The following is a 22,232-nucleotide window of genomic DNA, read 5'->3' as shown; positions in this document are numbered from 1 at the left end:
CTGTTCTTGTCTCACTTAAATTGTTATGTACTTACTACAGGGACCACCCTGTATCATGGGATTCCATTTCATATGTTGCTTAAGACTTCCTAATACCCCTTTAAAATACTTTGATTATCATCCGTGTGGATAATTTTTGCCATTTTATTTAATCACAAGTGTTATAAAGTGTTAATAATGTATTAATCCTTAAAAAACTAATCCATATTTCTTCATCATTAGGATTTCATCTCATTTGGCTCAGGAGAGCCACCAGCCAGTGAGTACCATTCCTTTGTGCTTTACCATAACAATGGTCCCAGATGGGCTGAGCTGCTGAAACTTCCTATTCCTGTGGATAAATTCAGAGGAGCACACATCCGCTGTGAATTCCGGCATTGTTCCAGTAAGTGCTGCTCACAACTCCTGCTAGTCCTATCTGTTCAAGTTGCTGTCAGTGCATGAGTTTCCGTAACACCTTGGGAAAAGGCTGCATAAACTTTATATGTTTTATAAACTTTCTCTTTATGCTTACATGACACAGCATTTCAGGCTTGCAGCTCTGCTCCATGAAACTTGGTGCTTTGGTAAAGTCCAAACACCAGAAGAAACCAGTCTACTTTCATTAATAGTAATTGATAACACTGCAGCTGAAAGATATTCTGAAACAGAATTTCCAAAGGCAAATTTAGAACTTAACTAGTGAAACATTCCAAAATTATACCTGCTTCTTAGTACTTGTTTGGCAATCTGCCAGTTGGAGAAATACGCATGTATGGTATTGTCACTTCACATCCCTTTTGTATTTTTGCACTTTGCTTTTGTTTTAATTGTATAAAATTCCCTAAATATTCTGAACAATTTTAAAGATGATTTTGAGGGTAATAATGATACTACTGCTGAAGTCTGTATCCATGTTTGCACAGCAAGATATACAAGATAGCTTTTATACGTATGTTCTGAGTGCTGTCAAGCTGGTAGAGAAAAGTGGATTAAATCATTCAATCTTTTAAATGACTGCTGCTGTATGGCTCTTAATGGTGAAGGAGATAATAGGATCATAGAATGACCTGAGTTGAAAGGGGCACGTAAGAATCATTGAATCCAACTCCAATATAGCAACACTATTTAGATTGCCTTTGTGGCAATCACACATGAGAGTATATTCACATTTGTAGTACCTAAACTTTAAAACGTAAGTAACAGATAATATAGGAAGAAATACTCATTGAGTTCTTTTCAAGATCTCTTTTATAAAGCTAGTAATAAGTAATAAAAGAAAAATGAAGTAAAAATGGAAAAATGACAGTGTTCTTTTGCTCTTTGTATGTGTTACAGTTTGAATGGAAATAAGTAGGAGGCATTACTTTTGGATCAACTTCCATATTTAGTTGATACATGCGATTTGGAATTTAACCTTAAACAAATTCATTTGAAAATGTTATCTGAAGTGTATATATTTAGGGAACAGTCCTATCTATTGAGGTAGATATTTGAAAACAGAAATGCTAAGGGTGACCTAAAGTGGAGGTTAGTAAGTAGGAGCTTCTACAGGGGTTGAATAGCAAAATCAGAACAACTTTCTCTTCATATTATAATGGTTGCATCACATTCCTTTCTGATTTATAGTAAGATAACAGAAACTGTTACAGGAGATAACATGAAGATCCAGAAAGAAATTTAAGATACTGTTAGTCTGACGAGCTGCAAACAGCTTCCAGTAAAGTTCTTTGTCCAGGATTTATTTTAGACATTATTTATTAGACATTTATTTTGTCTAGTATTTGTAATGTTAGCTCAAACATTCCTATTTACCTATGTGTTTCAGCAAAAGAAAAGGGTGAGAAGAAGTTGTTTGGCTTTTCTTTTGTGCCCCTGATGCAGGAAAATGGGAGGACTCTGCCAGATGGCACCCATGAACTCATTGTACACAAGGTAATTTGAATTAGAAATCGTTAACTGTAATGATTCCTGTGGAACATACTATAAATGCCTAGAAGCATTAGGTTGAGAAAGCCTGTATTCGTTACCAAATGAGTGATAATCTTGTCACCATTAAAATACCCATTGCTGATTGTTAAATTGTTTCCTGTTGCAAACTGCAATTGAGTCTAGGTGTGCGTTTCAGAGTCTTACTACGTTATATTTATAATGCATTTCACAAAGTTAAGTTAAACCCGCAGAGTGATATTACCCACTTCCAGAAGATGAAAAATAAAGCTATGGTTTAAACAGGTCCAATCAGTTTTACTTTTTCTACATATTTCTGTCTTGTGGAGTTTCTTATGTTTCCACATTTTCCAATTATCTCTTAGTCCGGAGAGTTTGATATGCTTCCAAACAGATTTTGAATTTTAAATATCATATCTGCTAACTTGACATAACCCATACAAAGTTGCTACTTTGGTATTACTTCAGTGTCAGATATGAAGCTGTAATTCAGAAATGAAGTTGCAACAGGCATTTCCCATTAGTGAAAACTACCCATGAAAGCAGTGAGCTGGAAAATGTGCTTATATTATCTATTCATATGACAGCTTAATCTAATTTTCCCATCTGAAACCAGTGTGTTTTAGTTAAAAGAATGTGCCACTTAATTTTGTCAATTAAAAATTCTCTTCAGATAGGTTCTATGGATATAAAATATTAATAACAGTAAAGACAAAAAATTGGTGTGTGTCTTTATATTGATTATGGGTATGCATGTGCGTGTATATATATATATATGTATATATATATATATATTTCTTTCAGAGCAGCTCATAAATATATATATATGTATATATAAGGGCTGTTCTGAAAGTAATGCCTCCTATTTTATTCTGATTGCCCACGATGTCAGAGGCAGATGGTGGTGATGTGACAGAAAAGGCTGAACCTTCACACCAGTATTCCACTATTTTGTTGCTGTGAGACAGGTGGCAGCAGAGAGGCAGTCTGACAAAATGGCATTTGACATGGCAGTGTGTGTATGAAGCAAAGCTGTGCCACTGAATTCCCCAATGCTAAAAAAACTGCGCCCGTTGACATTCAGTGATGCTTGCTGAATGGTGATGGAGATCGAAGAGTGGCTGTCAGTTACAGTGAGGATACTTTTCAGCAGTGCTGACAGTGACAGTGGGTCAACTCTGCTGGTGCAGATATTTATGAGCACAGCATGTAATCTCTTTTTCACCTCTGGCAAAAATGCACAGCTAATGGAGGTGACTGTTGAGGAAGTGTTTTGTAGCTGAGTCTATTCTCTATCAGAGAGTGTTCTTGTGCTTTGTTGCAGTTTCCATGAAAATAAATAGGAGGCATTACTTTCAGAGCAACCTATATGCATACATGTGTGGGGTTGATGTATTTATGTATACAGATATATATATATATTTATATATTGATAATGTTTGTTTAGGATGGCTTGGTGAAGTTTTTTCCTAAGTGATAAAAATGTTTGAATATTTTATTTAGGACATTTTCTAGTAGTAGTGCTATTTTCAATGTATTGAATATATTGTAAGAGCAGTTTTTCATCCCTTAAACTGTACTTGACTTGACTTCATGAAATTTCTTTATTCAAAACATTACTTACTTAACTGCACTGTGTTTGTTTCTGGTGCATATGCTCTGAATAGAAACAGTATTTAATGAACTCAACTTGTTAGAATTCATTTGTATTTGAGCTTTAAAATTTTTTCCATTTCTGGCAAAGAAACAATAATTTATGGGATTGTATACAGTACAGTGACTTGAACTGGTGGGGTTTTTTTTCACAGTGTGAAGAAAATGCAAATCTTCAGGATTCTAGTCGCTACCTCAAACTCCCCTTTTCAAAGGGAATTTTCCTAGCAAACAACAGCCAAGCAGTAAAAACCACTAAAGAGTCCTTCTGGATTACATCCTTTCTCTGCTCCACTAAACTCACACAAAATGGTAAGATATGTTGATTATTTAAGACATCATGAATTCAAATGAGTGTGATAGTTAGCCTTTTCTGTGCCAAGCAGGGATGGATGTACTCAAAGATAGCTTATGTTCTGTCAGTCCTATAAATTAGTTTTCTCCGTATTTTTTGATATCCAGATGGAAACCAATGCAGCATGATAAACCATTTTAAGTAGTTCAAGAATCCTTTTAAATTAACAAGATTTGGGAATCAAATGCAGCACTCTTGGAATCAACTATCAAAACCCAGCTGCTTTACAAAACATCTTAATCTGTTTATTTTAGAGATTTCATGAAATACTTATTCCATGCTTTAGGCTGTGGCAGTTTGGTTGTAATTAGGTACATAATGCTTTTCTGTTGCATCACTTCTCTTCTTTAAACGGACAGACACTACTGCTTAAGACAACCTTACACAGAATCACAGAATTGTAGGGGTTGGAAGGAACCTCTAGAGATCATCTAGACCAACCCTCCTGCCAAAAGCAGCTCCCTAGCCCAGGTTGCACTGGTAGATGTCCAGGTGGGTTTTGAATGTCTCCAGAGAAGGAGACTCCACCACCTCTGTGTGCAGCCTGTGCCAGTGCCAGAAGTTCCCATGCACATTTGTGCATAACTTCCTGTGTATCACTTTGTGGCCATTTCCCCTCATCCTATCACCACAAACTTCTGAGAAGAGTGTGGCCTCGTCCCTTTTTCTCCCCATCCCTTAGGTATTTATAGGCATGGATCAGGGATATTATGAGCAGGAGATACAAATACATGTGTGTTGTGCTCTTTACCATTGCTCTGCATACAAATCTTTTGTTTATTTGCCATAGTAACTACAGTTTATAACTGAAACAGTTTTCCACAGTCTTCTAAATATGGTGCATTTGTCTGATAATTCATTTATGACCATTTTTGATATATTCACAGTGTTATAATATTTTTCCTAAGCTGTTTATTTCATTTATAAGGTCTTGCATAGCTACCTCTTGTATGAGATGATTGTGCCCTTACTCTTCACATGTATATGGTGACAAAATTGCAAATTGCTTGCACATTGATTGTAGGTATATAACAGCAACTAGAGCAGCTTTCTAAGTGGAAATAGTCATCTTAATTTTCACCATTTAGAAGGAAGTTTCTAAAGTAGAATGATATGCAAAGAGTAAATGGTCTGTTTCATTGTGCACATCCAGTCTGTATTCTCATAACAGTTAGCTTCAAAGTAATAAAAGTTAGTCAGTAGAAGATTTTCCTCAAAGATGCTAATAGTCAATCATAGGCTACATTTACTCCAGTTAAAAGCCTTGATTTAGGAAATCACATGAACCTCCTGATGCTTACACATGCCTGAAAGTGCTTCCTGGGACTAAAGTGTCTCACTGATGAGTAGTTTGGGTGTTGGCTGGGGTTACAGAAATTTCATTAAGTTATGGTCACAGTACAGGAGTTATTGAATAGTTGATGTAATTAGACATGTGACGTAGGGCATAAAATGTCCTTTTTTTTTTTTTTACCATGTACAGAGTAAGAGAGTGTAGAATATCTGAATAATATTGATCCCCTTTTCAGCCCTGAAAGAGTTAACAATTATTTCAGCAGTACTTCAGAGGGTGGAAATATTTTCAATAGACAGGCTCATATTTTCTCCAAGGATCTTCTTTGGGAAGTTCATCTTGGTGAGTTTCCAAATCCCCATTCTTTTAAACAAAAATTTGCCAAAATTTGTTGCATGCTTAAAAAATGAACATAGAGCAAAGCATGTGGATATTTGGTTATGTGAGCATTACTTCAGTTATCCCTGAGAGAACCTAGTGGATTTAATATTATTTATTTATTATTGTCAGCTGGCCTTTTCTCACTTATTGTTCCCATATGCCATCAGCCTTCATGAATATTAAAATTATGGGGAGTGGGAGAAGGAGGCTGTTGCCCAGTTGTTGGGATTCATAGCTTCCTTATTGTACATGCTGTGGAAGGGATTTTAGGATTATTTCCAAGTAGTTTTCAGAGAGCTTCTAGCAGGGCACTTTGTGCATTCAGCAGCAGCTCTTGTAAGAACATATCCTTATTCAAGCTGTCTGACAGTTATCTTTCTTAACTTGACCTTTGGTCCTAGACTGTTAATCAGTTGGTGTTAGCAAATGAAGCATACCTGCTTCTTACCTGGATTTCATTTGTATTTCAGTTGTAATGTGTTTTTCTAAAGAACAAAGTAAAAGAGAGAGCAAGAGAGAATGTAGTATTTCTCCACTGAGTAGCTGTCAAAACAGTCCTATTTGGTTTTGGCATTTAAGAGGATGCTGCCTGCCAGAGAGTCAAGATCCATCCAGCAAGCTGGAATATTTTAGCAAGTTGGCATCCACTCATTTCTCAGCAGTGATCAGCACATCCTCAGTAAGCAGCTGCTCATGAGCAGAGCAACATGCCATACAGCATGTCTCTTGCAACGCAGAGGTGTAATCCATCTATCTGCATAAAAAATATATATAAAAAATAAAAAAAGCAAAACTCATGATTTATAGAACAGCAGCAACAAGGGAAACTTTTAAGAGTGACCTCCCTCTCCTTGGGTGGGTGGGTGGGAAGTGTTAGCAGCCTACTGGAAGAGAAATAGGAATTTGCAGTTCTGAATTTCAGCTTTTTCATTTTGAATGCTGCACCAGGCTAACTTGGAATTCATAGCACAGAAGTGGAAAGACCACAAACCTCTTTGTTATACACCTTACTCTTTTGTTTCACCTAGTACTTAGAATTTAAATTTAAATTGTTTTGAGAAGGGAAGTTGTTTTCTTTGGTGCGAGTGGTAGCTCAGGTGCGAACAATTTTAAATGTACAAATCAGCTCATAATTTAGTGGTACTGTAAATGCTTTTCCTCTTCAACAAAGTTTATCAGCAGCACTGACTTTTTCCAAAACTGTGTTTTTGTAGTGGGCTTATTTTAGGGGACAGTTTATATTCTCATTTCTCTTTAATACATGACACATTGCTATCCCTTCCTCTTGTGATTCATGTGAGATTTTCTATTCATGTCATTTAGGCTTAGGCTATTCGCTAATGCTATCTCAGCAATGTCTTCCCGCCTTTGCATTTTCCTTGAAATACGTGCTTTGAAGTGAGTGTCTTACATTTGCTTTCTCCTTTTTTTTTTCTTAAATCCTCCAACAAATCCCTAATATTCAGTGTCAAGTCTCTACCCATCAAGTACCTCCAGCAAACCTGCAAAGAAGTATCTTTCCTACTACAAACTGACAGCTTCAGCTAGTTTCGCTGTTCCTCAGCTTAAGTAGTGGTTTAAAGAGAATAAAGCGTAGAAGTCCATTTAATTATCCAGAAGACAAATGCAGCTCAGTATGGATTTGTTAATGCTTGTTTCTTGAAAATTCCTGACAGAAAGAATAATAAGACCTATAATTTGTCCTTGATCTATGGGATGTGTTTCTGACTCATGTGGGACTTTTCCTCACTCTCAGTGGAACTCAAGTGGCTGTCTTCATCCAAACCATTCTGCACTAGCTCACTGAAGCAAAACAAAAAGAAATGCATAAATGTATATAAAAAGATTGTGCCTACTAAAATTAATTAAAGCCACGAAGCAGTAGTGGAATAATGTGTAGAAAGTTTGCTATTAACAACTCTGTTAAGGTATGAATATAGGGGGAGATGTATTTATTAGTAGAGGCAGAAATGCTACTCTATTCCTTGTTATGAGAGAATTCATCTTTCATGAGGCAAACTGAGAAAGAACTGACACAAAATGAGTGTGAATCAAATGGTATTTTAGTGTGAAACTAGGCTGTGGTGTCCAGAACCCAAATAGTTGCTGAACCAAGAGGAAAGCTTGCTATTATCTACTTAGTTTGAGAAATAGTGGGGATGTTTCAAAGGAACTGAATGCTTCTAAAACAATACTGGACAATGACCAAGTAGAGAGTGTTTCAGTTAAAGCTGATTGAAGGTTTAGATAGTGGTTAAGGTTTTCTGTTTCAAGCAGCTAGCCTGGCTTTGTGAAATTCTGAAAAGATGGTCAGTGGAATGGACCAGTTGTATACTTGTAGATAAATAAGTAACTTCCGTGCTGTGAACATGACTTGGAAGGAGTGCTGCAGACCTAACTGAGAGTCATGAGCAAAAAATGTGAGGAGTAAGCAGAGAACCTGCAACAGAAGGAAGAAAAATAACAGCAATATGTCAGGGTTCAGCTGGGGTCAGCGTGATGTGAAAACTGTTAGAAAGCCAAGCCAACTTGCAAAACTCTGTTTTTGAGTACTGAATGGCATTGAACATGAAATTCCCAATCTCATAGCAAGCTGGGATTTCTTTTACTGTTTTTAAAGTGGAAAGCAACAACGTGATTTAAGGATAATAAATATGGTACTTCTACTTAAGATGGGTGGAAGAGCAGATAACCTTATCTGGGCCATCACCCTCTAATGAATGTTACGAAAGTATTTACAAGAATTTATGGATGAAATAATGACATGTAGCTAAATGGAATATGCTATAAAACTCAAGATAATTTAGTGAAAAGACATTTCATGCCAGAATAAACTTCTTAATCTTTCTTTACTGAGATTTTTTTTTTTTTTTTTTTTGCTATTCAGAGGAAACATAGTGGATCAAAACCATCTGGACTTCATAACACACCACATGGGAAATAGAAGCGATACAGATTAGAATAAGAATTTTAAAACTGTTAAATAACAGGCTGAGAGGGAAAGAGCAGGTTGCACTGTAGAGGGAGGAAGAGAAGGTGAATAATACTGGATCTGAAGTATTTGGCCTGGGATTGACTCCTCTTATTTGAGTGGAGTTGGAAGGGGTTGCTAGTGGGAGATGCTTTCTAAAACCTGAGACTGTAAAGAGACCGTTAATAACGTTTGCTACTAATAAGCAAATGAAAGAGCTCCTCAACTGAGGGGAATGAAATGAAAATATGATATTTTTCAAGATTTTTATATTTTTAAAATATGATATTTTAATTTAAATAATTAGTTAGAATAGAACTTGCATGAAAGACAGATTCATATGGAGATTTTTGGAGATGCTGCTATAGCCAGGGAGCTGGACAGTATTAAGTAGAAGAAAGAGCTATTTGTGTAACCAATATGATATATCTCAAAAAATGAAAATTCTGCAATGCATATGCCGATGTTCACAAAGGAAATTTAAGCCTGCTAATGATAAAGAAAACAGTGACAGGACCTCCTCTTTACTGTTGTGTACCATTTTGGTCAAGGACAGCTAAAGGAAGATGGGTTAAAACTAGAGGAAACACAAAGACATTGAAGTGTTCTTTAGCTTAGAAGAGTTTATTTTCCAGTAGAAATTTTGTTTATTAATGAAAAAGAATCTTAGAGGCAGTACATTTGTTCTTTAAAAGACATAGGAAGATTAGTATTTTAAAATACAAGCAAACAATACATGCAAAATAATTAGGAGAGTGTTTCTGGCTGTCAGAGTATAGATCTGGAAGGCGTTCTTTAATGGGATGAGACACAGCAAGATAATTACTTCTCTTAAGCTGGCAGTTGATAAATTTCTTTGCAAAACTGTGTGATATATTTGCCACAGGAGATTGATTTTAGTGACCCTATACCAAGTTCTTATGTTTCTATTAGTAAGCAATTAGGGGATGGAACGGAAAGTTGCTGGTTTGAGACTGATTATATATTATAGGAAATCTTGAGATGTTTGCTTTTGTTTTATTGAATCTAAGTTTTGCTGAGTGGACTGTAATAGCAGAATATATAATCTGAAACCTTGCTTTGGTTCCAGCTTTATTCTTGCAATTTGTTTTGGCAGGAGATATGCTTGACCTTCTGAAATGGAGAACCCATCCAGACAAAATTGCAGGTTGCCTCTCAAAATTAAAAGAAATTGATGGTTCAGAAATAGTAAAGGTATATACCACTATTTCTTTCCTTCTGTTGTTTTGCTTTTAGATAATACAAGGGAAATACACTTGTCTGTCACATATGTACTTGTGTATCTCAAAAATACATATTTAGTAACAAACTGCCTCTTACTCTCCAATCAGTTTCTTCAAGATACACTAGACACTTTATTCGGGATTTTAGATGAAAACTCTCAAAAATATGGATCAAAAGTATTTGATTGTTTGGTAAGTTTCATTTTGTTATAATTCCTAGCACCATTTAAGAACCAAGTAAAAAATGAAAAATAAAAGTTTTTAATTTTTTTTCCCCCCTCACATTTAGGTTCACATAATAAATCTGCTGCAGGACAGCAAATTTCACCACTTTAAGCCAGTAATGGACACTTACATTGAAAGTCACTTTGCAGGAGCACTTGCATACAGGTGAAGTCTGTACTTTTTCTAACCGATTTGAATACTGAAAGTTATCTGTATGCAGTAACAGGAGGAAAAAAATTCAATGCTTGTATGAATAGTCAAATTTTTGAGTTATCAGAAAGGCTACTTGCTAAAACCCTCCTTTTGGCTTAATTTTGTCTCTCTTTCTTCAGCGCCTTCCTTTGTTTAAATGACTTTGGAAAGTATAGGAGCTTTAACACTGTTCAATTAGAACTGCGTTCACTGTGTATCGCAGTGCACTGATAAGCCTCACTTACTATGCTTTTCTCTGTTTTTATTTTGTAAATACATTTTGACTTTCATGAAAACAAACACAGTTTACTGAGACTGCCAAACAATTTATGGAATTGAAGAGGAAGTCTCTGCTGGAAGAGTCTCTTCTATGGCTCAAATGTGTTCATGTACCCCTGTCAAAATAATTCTACTACATATTTAATGCTGACAATTATTTGAATTTGACCTAATGAACAGGTCTAGTAGATCTATCAATAGTTTGAAATTAATATTGGGCTTGTAGCGATCAGCAGAATTTTATGTTTTCAATCTTTTATGAAAGATTAATTTGCATTTTAAATGCAGTTAACTCTTCTTCAACCAGTGTGTTATAGTACTTTCTGATGTGGTATTCTAGAGATCTGATAAAAGTACTGAAGTGGCATATTGATCGAGTCACTGAAGTAGAGTTGCATGAGCACATACAAGAAGTACTAAAGGTAAGAGAAATCTTTGAAGGCAATTATATGATACCAGCAGATTTAACTCAGTAAAACAAGCACAGTGTGTGTAAATAATGAAACTGTAGTATTAATTCTAGGGAGTTGCAGACTTTTTGAGTGCAGTCAGGTTTATTTCTTTTGCCAATAAAGCTCGCTACCCCTAGATTCTGTCTTCCTTTCTGGATGAGAATATATATAAGTAGGAGTTGGATCTAAGAAACTGTATATAGATTGCATTGGTAGTATTAACATTTGCCACATAACTGAATCTAAATGGCAGACAAGAATGCTGACTTAATGATTCAACCGTGACAGCAAGGAATTCTACTTAAAATGGTGATTTGGTTGCTCTCATCCTGTTTTGTACATCAACAGAGCATAGTGCAGAGACAGGCTTAGTTGTGCAATAGAATAATCCTATTTGGGACTAAGCTTATTTTTTTATCTGGTTAACAGTTGACAGGAAAGCATTTTTAACATTTAACAGGCCAAAGAAATCCCAGAACAGCTCTGAAGTTTCCTATGTTGGCCTTGCGTGTTTAAGCACTACATACTTTTGCAGCCACAGATGTGCAGGGATGTCTTGCAGAGGGCAGTGTTGAGATTTTGCAGTTTTACTTTCTTAAAATAACTGAGTGTTCCCTAGTCTGTAGAGGTTATAAAGGGAAAAAGAAGTGTTTCTGAGTATGCGCTTTTCAAATGTTAGTGTTTCGTTAAAAGTAAAAGCAAATAAAAGGTTTGCCAAAATTAAATAGCATAGTATCCTGTGTCAGACCCTTGACATTATCAAAGTTATGTAAGCACAACATTTGTTCTTTTTATAGATGAAGTTGGTTCACGTTTATGAGTTATTTCTGATTTTGACATTTTAGGCACAGGAATATATCTTTAAGTATATAGTTCAGTCTCGAAGGTTATTCTCTATTGCTACTGGTGGACAAAATGAGGAAGAATTTCGCTGTTGTATTCAAGAACTTCTGATGTCAGTACGCTTCTTCCTTTCCCAAGAGAGCAAAGGAGCTAGTGCTTTATGCCAACTGCAAGTAAGTTTGTCAGTTTGCCTTGTTAATGCCTGGTTTCCTTATGCAGTCTTAAAAAATCTACACATATTCTTATCTATGTTCTTGGAAAAGAGAATGTTTTTTGTTATGGCAAAATGATATTTCAGCTTATGCTGATGCCTTTGTCCTGTACTGTGAAATTTTCATACCAGCAGCTTCTGAATACGCATGACAGAGATAACCCTACATCAAATATTTAATTTTGAATTATAAGCAATTCATATTATGTTTTCGACAATGCCAGTGATTGAAATGACATTTCAGAATTGCTGGGTACAAATAAAGGGATTTCTTTGTTTTGAGGACTTTACAACTTTGTTTAATCACTCTGGAGCCTAACAATTTGAAGTAAACAAAAGGCAGTCAGAGCTTTTATTCTTTACAGAAAAATATAAATCTTGATGAACAGTATCTTTTACTACTCAGCTTGTATATCTTTATTTCACTTGAGACTGCTAAAATTTACTAGTGCTAAAGGGCAAAGACAAAGCACGCAGGAGACAGATCTCCGCATTAAGTGTGGTAGATATAGCGGTGTTTGCAGCTTGTAGATGTATCTCTTAGTCTTCTTCTCCTGCTACTATAAGTGTGAATGTTTAAGGTATGTTTTCCCAAGAAGTGAACAGGGTGGAGAGGTGGTTCTTCCATCTCATATCACATAAGCAGCTGGAGTCAAATGTGTACAGCAACATGATACCAACAAACATATTTGGAATTGTTCCTCATTATCATTAACCTTGAATATTGTCTGTTATTACACCAGCGTGAAGAAAGTCTGAAGCTTAAATAGCTTTTCTCCATTGTCAGGAATTGGAGAGGAAGGAGAGAATGGCATTCTCTCTGGCATTGTCCTCTTTCCTTTTTTTCAGTGTTTCCACATTCATTATTCTCACTGAAAGATTTCTAACCCTATTTTAACATTGTTGAAGTGAACTACTTTGGCCAGTGCTGTCTCACTCCAAAATAAAAGTTTTCATTATTTGAAAAACAAAAGATATGGAGGCTGTTAAATTGCAAATTGTAAAGCCAAAGAATTCCCTCTCAAATCTTTCTGTTCTGTTATCAGCTGGCTTACATTAGCGTTTCAAAATTTACACACGTGCACAGATCACGAGGAACCTGTAAATAATAATTTTATTCTAAGTTGAGCTCTTTATTTCTTTCTGAAGGAAATGTACAGTCATGTGATAATGTTTAAGGGAAATAGTCACAATTATAAGCACGTTAATGAATGTGAGGACGTTTCTTCTGAAAAATCTGGCTGATTTTTAAAACAATTGACTGCCTTTGAAATGTAAAAACAGGAATTTTTCTACAGGTACTTGAATCACTATAGTTGTTTAAAGTCTATGAATTATACTGCAAAATCTGATGTTCAATTTTTTCCCTTTTCCTCCAGGCTGTGTTTCTCAGCTCATTCCCGTCTGTGTACTCTGAACTTTTGAAGCTCTTTGATGTCAGAGAAGTGGCAAATTTGGTTCATGATGCTCTGGGCAGTTTGCCGACAGTCATGCAGGGGGATGAGTCCCTTCAAGCTGTTAAACTTCAGAGTATTGGGAAAACTGTAGAGAGTCACCTGTACACCAACCCAGGTAAGGTTGCCCTGGGCTGCCTGTTGTTAAGGAACAGTTTTATGCTTGTTACACAGGTCAGCAGGTACTCAAGTGAATAGTGCCCCTCATAACTGCTTTTCCTAAGTAATGTTTCTTCAAGTGCTGCTCTTCGAAAGCTGCTTATTAAGAAAAGTACAGTGAGTTAGAGGTTGGGTTTTTAGAGACAAATAAAAAATACAGTTTTTTCTTCAACTGCTGCTGGTTATATGTCTGTGAAATAAGTTCTCACTATACATTGAAAGTAATTTTAAAGGGAAAAAATTCTACAAATGTAATGCCTTTTTCTTTTTTTTTCTCCTCTGGGGGCAGTTCAGATTCTTACTTATCCATCAGGTTTTATTTGTCTAGCTCAGCTGATTTCATCCTCTGTTTTCTATATATGACATAAAAAACCAACACAGATAGAAGTGATACTCAATATATATCATATAAAATATAGTTATTTGCTATGTGGAAGAAAAATGTTCTGTGTGGCGGTGACCCCACAGTTATTTTTTTTTTCAGTTCTAAGTAAAACCCATAGTAACAACCAAGTATTAATTTTGAGAGGAAATAATTTTGTACTAAGCAATTTAAAATAGTAATTTTATTGGTAAATGTTAATTTACTAACGAGAAGCTCTCTTGAGAGCCCTTTGGATCCTGCCTGACAGAGTTCAGTAGAAGCATCAGCTTTTGCCATCTAAATCAGTCATGACAGAACAACTACAATGATGAAGACTGCAAAACCTTCGGGGTATGCATAAATATTTTTACATGCGGCGAAAGAGATCCTAGAAAATTAAAAAAAAAAAGAAAAAGAAAAAGAAATGTGGTTTTAGTGACTGCACTTTAAAATTTAGCTCAAGGATGGGGTGGAGAAGTACTGGATCCTGGCTACTTAGCTTCTTTCTTGTTGCAAAGACAGATTTCTCTTTCCCATTTGAGCCTCCTTGGTAGTCTCTTCCAGAACAGTTAGCTGCCTCTACAGCTGATTGATCAGATCTCTGATAGTCTGCAGCACCTTATGGATGCTCTAACTTAAATTTTGCATTTTCCAAACTCCTTCAGTCCGGTAGCATTCTTTTCCGTTTTCTTCCCATTATCTTTGTTAGGTCAGCCTAATCAGATGATCCAAGTGAATTATTGTTAAAGAGAGCTATTTAGAACCACATAAGGGAATCAGCGACTTTCTTGAAACTGCAGATCTAGTTTCAGACATACAATGTTTTTGTAGCTTTCTTTTATTAAAGTATTAGTTCTTAATTCAAATTCGGTTTCACTCTTAAGAACTCATCTGAGTTGGTTTCATTGATAGAAACAGTGAAAGTTGCATGTTAAAATTTATGTGAAATGTGAGTCATACACAAAGAGAACATGCATTTTCTTAAACTGCAGGAAACTGATGTGGAGAGAATCAGGCAGTAACATAACCACCTAGAGTCCATGACAGGAGGCTTAGGCAATGTATGTACAGTACAATTTCAGTAATCACTGTGTTGAAGGGTCTTCTGAAGATCAGTGTCTTGGACTCTTTCTTCCTAATATTTTCTCTCTTTAAAATATAAACATTAAAGTCAATCTTTCTGCTGATAACAACTACAGAGATGTTAAAAACATATCAACAGCAATTGTCTGGCTGCTGTGAGAACATAGCAGATTTGAAGTCCATACTTTACATTCAATTTTCCATACATATTATTGGGTCTATATAGTACACTACATTGGGTGAATAAAAAAAAATGAATGTTGGTTTTCCTGCTGATGGAAATAAAGAGTTTTATTTTTGCCTCTTATTTGTTCATCCAGTGTACTGGTATTTTAAGTTTCACCCTTTTGGTGCATCACTATTGCAATTTGCAGAGTGGACAAATTGATGACTTGCATATATCCCTGTGCCCAAGATCTTCTATGTTTATCATTTCCAGTACATCAGTACTCTTTTATTTTTGTTTCTTGTCTTTTATGCATTAGATATTACTATAGCTTGCTCTGTGGAAGAGTTAAGGCCAATAAGAGACAAACGTACCTTGAACCATATCCTTGTTGACATACTTTAACAGCAAAGAGCAGAACACCAAAAAAATTGTTTGCTTGCTTTCAAAGGTGTTGCTTTGAGCTCGTGGATTTAATACCTAAGAAAATGTGAATTGTGTAAGTGGAAGATGCAGGTCTCTTACTCCGAAGAGAATGTATTTGATCCACAGCGATTCCAATAAAATTCAACAGTTATCTGAAAACAGATTATGTTAGTAAAGTCCTTAAAAAGTAAAATTCCATCTCCAAAAGAGACATCTGTATCTTAACACAGTCATAATATCCACTGCAGGGATTTATCACATGGTGGATCTTCTTACCAGACAAAATAAAAATGTGTTGTCCTAAACAATGAGGGTTTGGATCTCTGTGCAAGAGTTGCTAGGTGGGAATTAGTGAAGCAAATTGTTAAAAATTAATAGAGGAGGTGTTCAATATTCTGACCGTACAAAAAATATACCTAATCTAAGAAATGATGTGTTGATATTTTAAAGATTTCATGTCTTAATTTTATTTAATATTGTTTATACGTAACGTGTTATGTTTATCTCTAAAATATATTTCTTGCTTTTTTATTATTTTCTTTATTTTTCATTGAAATTCACTATCTATAGATTAGAAAACTGACAAATACCTATTTGTTTTCCTTCCAAGATTGACTGCCTCCTTTGGTTTATCGCTGTGAATGAGTTTATCTGAGAATTTCATCTTGTGTTCCACAAGAGAATGTGTTTTCAAAGCCTTTCAGTGGTGAATGTTTAGACACAATCTGTGAGAATACTTTAATGTATTTGAAATACCTGATGGAGTGCTTATTGCTAGGTGTTACAGTACATACTGGAAAAAGAAATGTTAGCAAGATAAGGAAAACATACCATTAACTGATAAAGATGTTGAGTCCTAGAAGCTGTTATGTTTTACCATGAGTTCCACTGATTTTTCAAAAGGCTCAAAGTTTTTTTTTAATGAGAGTTGTATTGTATCGTAGTACTCATTGCAAGCTAAGAATAGCATGCACTTTTTAAAAATTACTTTTTTCTTTTTTTTTTCAAAATGTGAAGATTTTATACTGCAAGTACTCCAGGATCTTTTTCAGACTAATTAGTATTTTTTAATCTGTCTTCCCCAACAATATGCTGTTCCTTCAGTAGTTTGTATATGTTTTTCATACTTTCTTACAGAACTGTTGGGGTGGATGTATGTGCTAGTGCAGAAATTCAGTCAATATTAGTATCTCTACAGTGGATGGCAGAAATTATTTTGTAAATGTTTTGCAAGTAATTCTTTGCATCTGTGGCTCTTTTTAGAGGAGCAAGGGAGGAGCTTTTCAGCCATACCCATGTTTTTCTTCAGTGCTACAGGCAGTTTTGAAAACAGTTGCAGACTGTTCTGCAGTGTCTGTCTGTGCAGTTGGAGGGCTGACATATGTGTTTGGTCTTGGGAATAAGGTGATAATTGTTTGTTTGACTTAATCATTTTCTTTCTACCTTGAGTCCAGTGATTGCATAAATTGAATAAGTCCAAATAAAACTAAGAACAACCTCCTTGTTTTTCACTATGCAAGTGCTTCTTGCTGTTTGTTTGTTTATTTAAGATGCTCAATTACACTAGTTCTTTTTCCTAGCAAGCTGATGTTTTGTCCATCAGTTCAAATGTATTCTTTGAAATGAATATCATCCTTCCGAGTTTAATCTTCAGATTAAAGCATTAGAGTGCTGAATTTTTTGTATGTCTGTGTGAGTTTTTAGCTGCTAAGTGAAAATCAAGGGGAAGAATTGTGGTATGAGTTAGATGTTTAATGTTAACCTAGCTTGCATAGGGAAGTCACAGGGGTTGTCCACAGTGATATATTTTTCTAATCATGCTAAGCATGTACTTGAAAAGCTCAGTATCATGATTTTTTTCCTCTTTCTGTATAGTATTTGTGAAGGACAAGTATTAACATTTTAGACAGTCAGCTAATTTGGCTTTCTGCACGGAGGAAATATTACGACAGTGACTGATTGCTAGGAGTTCTGATTATTACACCAGTCTTTGCACTCATTAATTTTACTGTACACAGTGGCTGACATTGCAGCTGTAAGTTTTTAAGAAAAAAAAGTAACCTAAGACAAATGGTACATGCTATGTTCCCAAAACTTGCTCACATAGTCCTTGGTTTGGCCTGGGTAGTGGTGAACATGTTTGCTATCCTTTTCTGTAATAACTCTATATCTCTCATCTAAATAGATCAAGACAGATATTTAGATTATGGGTTCCAGTGATTTTTTGTAAAGCTCTGTTATATGTGGTAGTTAATTCAGTAAAGTGGCACTGCTACCTCTCATCTGTAGTTACAAGTCACTGTAGCATGCTTCTTGATAATCCATTTGGTCTCAGTGAAACAAAGTTCCTGATTATTTTAGGGAGATTTTGCAAAAGTGTGAGTGTTCACTAGAGACTGCTTTACACAGAGCCCTTGAGTGGATGGCCCTTCCTGTTGTAAGTGAGGATCAGGTTCACAACTGTCTGAGGAACCTGAATATTCATAAGTCTATGAGTCCTGATGAAATGCATCTCAGAGTCCTGAGGAAATTGGCTGACGTAGTCACCAAGCCACTCTTGATATTTGAAAAGTCATGGCAGGCATCAGAAGTCCCTAGTGACTAGAAAAATTGCACCCATTTTTAAGAAGGATAGAAAGGATGACCTAGGAAACTACTGATGTGTTAGCCACACATCAGTGCCAGGGAAGATAATGGAGCAGATCCTTCTGGGAGCTATGATAAGGCATATGAAAGAGAGGGAGATAACCAGCAAGGCTTCACCAAGGTTCTGCCTGACCAACCTTGTCACTTTTTATGATGGCATGAATCTGTCAGTGGACAAGGAAAGAGCCACTGATGTCATCTATTTCGACTTCAGTAAGTTCAGACACCTGGTACTCCACAACATCCTTCTCTCCAAACTGGAGACATATGGATTTAATGGGTGGACTGTTCGATGGACAAACAACTATCTGCAAGATGAAACTCAGAGTGTGGTGGTCAATGACTCCATGTCTGAATGGAGATCAGTGACAAGTGGTGTTCTCCAGAGGTCAGTGCTGGGACTGATTCTCTTTAATATCTTCATCAATGACATCAACATTGGGTTAAATGCACCCTCACCAAGTTTGTTGATGACACCAAACTGTGGGATGCAGTTAGTATGCCCAAGTGACAGGATGCCACTTAGAGAGACCTAGACAGGCTTGAGTAGTGGACCCACGTGAACCTCATGAAGTTCAGTAAATTCGAGGCCTCACCTGGAGTACTGCGTCCAGATGTGGAGTCCTCAGTACAGGAGAGACACAGACCTGTTGGAGCACATCCAGAGGAGGGCCACAAAAATGATTCAAGGGATGGAACACCTCTCCTTTGAGGACAGGCTGAGGGAGGTGGGGCTGTTCAGCTTGGAGAAGAGAAGGCTCTAGGTGACCTAAAGCAGCACTTCAATATCTAAAAGGGGGCTATGTGAAGGATGGGAGACAGATTCTTTAGCAGAGTCTGTTGTGATAGGACAAGGGGAAATAATTTCAATCTAAAATAGGGGAGATTTAGATTGGATTGTCATGGTTTTATGGTTTTCTGTTGGTATTCCACATCAGAACATCATACAGTGCTTTGAGAGTTAAAGGGTTAATGCGTCAGTTCTGTGGGTTTTTGATAGTTCTGGTTTCCTGGTCTCAGAATACAAGAATGAACTAAAAATCCCAGAAAACTTCATTTTTATGTTTCCATTTTCCATTTGGAGGGAAAGATAAAACTGACCAGGAGTCACGAGACTGCTGTCTCTTTGTTCTTTTTGCTCTCTGGCTGCTTCACCTACAGCATTAGTGTAACAGCTATGGTTTCAGAAACTCTCTCACACACATTTTATTTTATTTGTTAGCTTCAGTTCCAATCATATTGTATTATATTGTATTATCTCACATTCCACTATTATATTTAGTAAACTAAGATTTTTCCCTTAGCTCATATCCACTGTTTTCCTCATGTAATCCCATCTCTCTACCTTTTCCCTTCCCCCAAATTCTCTTTCCCAGGGTGTGGGTCTGTGGGTCCCTTCTCCCCCTTGTCAGGGAATTATACCTAACTGGGACATGAAAATAAGGAAGAATTTTTTTTTTTTATAATAACAACACTGAGGCACTGGAACAAGTTGCCCAGAGAGGTGGTGGGTGACCCATTCAAGGTCAGTTTGGACAGGGATCTGAGCAACCTGATCTAGCTGTTCTAGCTCTGATCATTGCAGGGGAGTTGGACTAGATGAGCTTTAAGGGTCCCTTACAATTCAGAAGTTTCTATAATTCTATGATGGAGCTTTGTATCACTTGCCTCCCAGATGAGTACTTGCTGTAGAGCTTCAGGCAGCTTTACACACTAAATCCTTCATCTCTGCCATTGAAGATGGATTACTTTGCTCAACATAGTAATGATTGTATAAACATTAGGAATTATACCTAGCTGGAAAAATGATTTTGAGGGGATAGTTTTCCTGCTAGATAAATTCAATTTTTAGGAAATAATGTCATTAATGTACAAAGAAACAAGCTTATATATATAGATAAATAGCTAATCATCTTTAATATTTTAGTACAGGAAATTGTCCAAGTATATTTCTTGAGAACATAACTTCTCAATTAAGGAAAAAACCTGAAACCAACAACATGAAAACAGATAAAAGCCATTCATTTTATCAAGTTATGGATAGATGTTTTATGTTATAACAAGTTTAAGTATTCAAACTCTTCTATTATAACATTGTTCGATTATAAGAAGAAGGAAGAGGAAGTAGTATGTTTTTGAAGTTCCTTAATCATTTTGACAGAATTCAGGACTAAAAATAACGCCAAGGAGCTGTGTTTAGAAAATGAAATACAGGAAGGCAAATTACTCAATGTAGAAACCGGTATTCTAGATTGCTCATAGGCAGTGGGAGTGAGGAATCTGGGAAAGCAAAAATCCTGAAAGAAATCTGAAAGTACTGCTGGTGTAAAAATCAAGACTCATTTTCAGAATAACAAAGCTTCAAAGCTTCAGTCTGTTGCGACTTTGGCATGAAAAGGGATCCTGTCACATAGCAGGAAACACCAGAACATAATTCCGTATTTTTTTGAATAAAGAAATATTGAGCTGTGATTTTTGTTTGTTTTGTTGTTGGTGGGTTTTTTTCTTTGTTTTTTAATGATAACTCAATAAATACATTATTTCTGTTATATTTTGCACTATGGTGTTTGTCTCCATCCGGGGTATGACACACTGCCTTTCAGAATAGTATTCATTCTTTATTTTACTTTATGTGAAATTATTAATTAAAGGCTTCTGCTTATCAAAAATGTTGTTTTAAGCATGTGTGTAAGAGATTTTGCTTATCAGAAACACAGATCTGAACACTGTTCAGTATTTACTTATATGCCTGTATTAATTTGAAATGATTCTATGAGAAGGTCCTACTCATAGACATTTTCATTTATTTCAGATTCACGATATATTCTTCTTCCAGTAGTTTTACATCATCTCCACATGCACTTGCAAGAACAGAAGGACCTTATAATGTGTGCACGTATCCTTAGCAACATATTTTGTCTCATCAAGAAGAACAGCTCAGTAAGTAAACGTAATGTTACATCCAGAAGTTATTGAACTTTTTTAAATGGCACATGGTAATGACACAAGCTGGACCTTGACCAAGAACACTTTAAAGAATTCTCTATATAATATTCTGCATGAATATGTAGTTTGATTTCTCTGGCACCTATTTTTTTGTTGTTGTTGTTATGTGAGAATTTTTTAATTGTGGCATATAATTTTCCTACAAGCTTTGTTACTTTTTGAATGTTGTGTTGAACAGAAAAAAACATCCACTTCCTTTTAGAGGTGTATTATATTGTGAGTTATTTAATCATAGAGGACATGAAGATGATATAGGAAAGAAACTGATAAGGATATTGCAGGAAATGTTGAAGCTAGGGGTTAGTTGGTAAATTTTTTTGCCCATTTCTAGTGTTTGTCTTTGCAAACTCATCTGTGAAAGCTGCATGTAAGAGCTAGTTTTAGGTGTATTACAAACATAAATGGTAAAGTTCTGACAGGGAACTAAGGTAACATGCATGGTTTGTATTTGGTGCACTACATACAAAGCATACATTACGCTGTAATGAGTTGATGAGAACTGTTGTGTTTGTTTCTTCATTTTGAGCTACTGTTAGTAATTAAAGTTGTACAGTCATTGATTTGATGTAGATGTGGCATGCAAGCTTGGCACAACATCGTTACTGCAACTGCTCTTGTTATTAGTATTAGTACCTCTTTACAAGAGAAAGGGATAAATGCTAAAGCATTGCTGTGGTTTTGGACTGGAAGAAAAGCTTGTACGTCTGGTGTTAACTTCAGGAGAACTCTCATTTGAAGTCACCAAGTTCTTCTGGTCATGAATTCCATTTCCAGAGATGTGTACAGCCTGTATTTGATGTCTGCATAAAACTCATTTCAGTGTGCAGGATATTCAGTTGTTATTTTAACAACTTGGTGACTGCCATAAGACTTTTGTGGATCAGTTCAGAACTTCATTC

General features: G+C 35.9%; 1 protein-coding gene across 1 annotated transcript in view; it reads left to right on the top strand.

Annotated features, from left to right (window-relative positions):
- The window catches only part of DOCK4 (dedicator of cytokinesis 4), a 238,559-nt gene that overhangs the window by 149,096 nt on the left and 67,231 nt on the right, over positions 1-22,232 (top strand). The window contains exons 15-24 of the mRNA XM_065743464.1: positions 223-385; positions 1,808-1,914; positions 3,738-3,894; positions 9,701-9,798; positions 9,936-10,019; positions 10,117-10,217; positions 10,864-10,945; positions 11,821-11,991; positions 13,409-13,601; positions 21,140-21,267. Coding sequence (XP_065599536.1) covers positions 223-385; positions 1,808-1,914; positions 3,738-3,894; positions 9,701-9,798; positions 9,936-10,019; positions 10,117-10,217; positions 10,864-10,945; positions 11,821-11,991; positions 13,409-13,601; positions 21,140-21,267 — 1,284 coding nt within the window. The remainder of the gene's footprint in view (positions 1-222; positions 386-1,807; positions 1,915-3,737; positions 3,895-9,700; positions 9,799-9,935; positions 10,020-10,116; positions 10,218-10,863; positions 10,946-11,820; positions 11,992-13,408; positions 13,602-21,139; positions 21,268-22,232) is intronic.

Source organism: Cyrtonyx montezumae, unplaced genomic scaffold (genome assembly GCF_038088225.1).
Source record: "Cyrtonyx montezumae isolate F1298 unplaced genomic scaffold, pur_monq_1.0 scaffold_3, whole genome shotgun sequence".
Taxonomy (NCBI): Eukaryota; Metazoa; Chordata; class Aves; order Galliformes; family Odontophoridae; genus Cyrtonyx; species Cyrtonyx montezumae.
The sequence above is the reverse complement of the archived record's forward strand: the minus strand, read 5'-3'. Positions and strand labels throughout refer to the sequence as shown.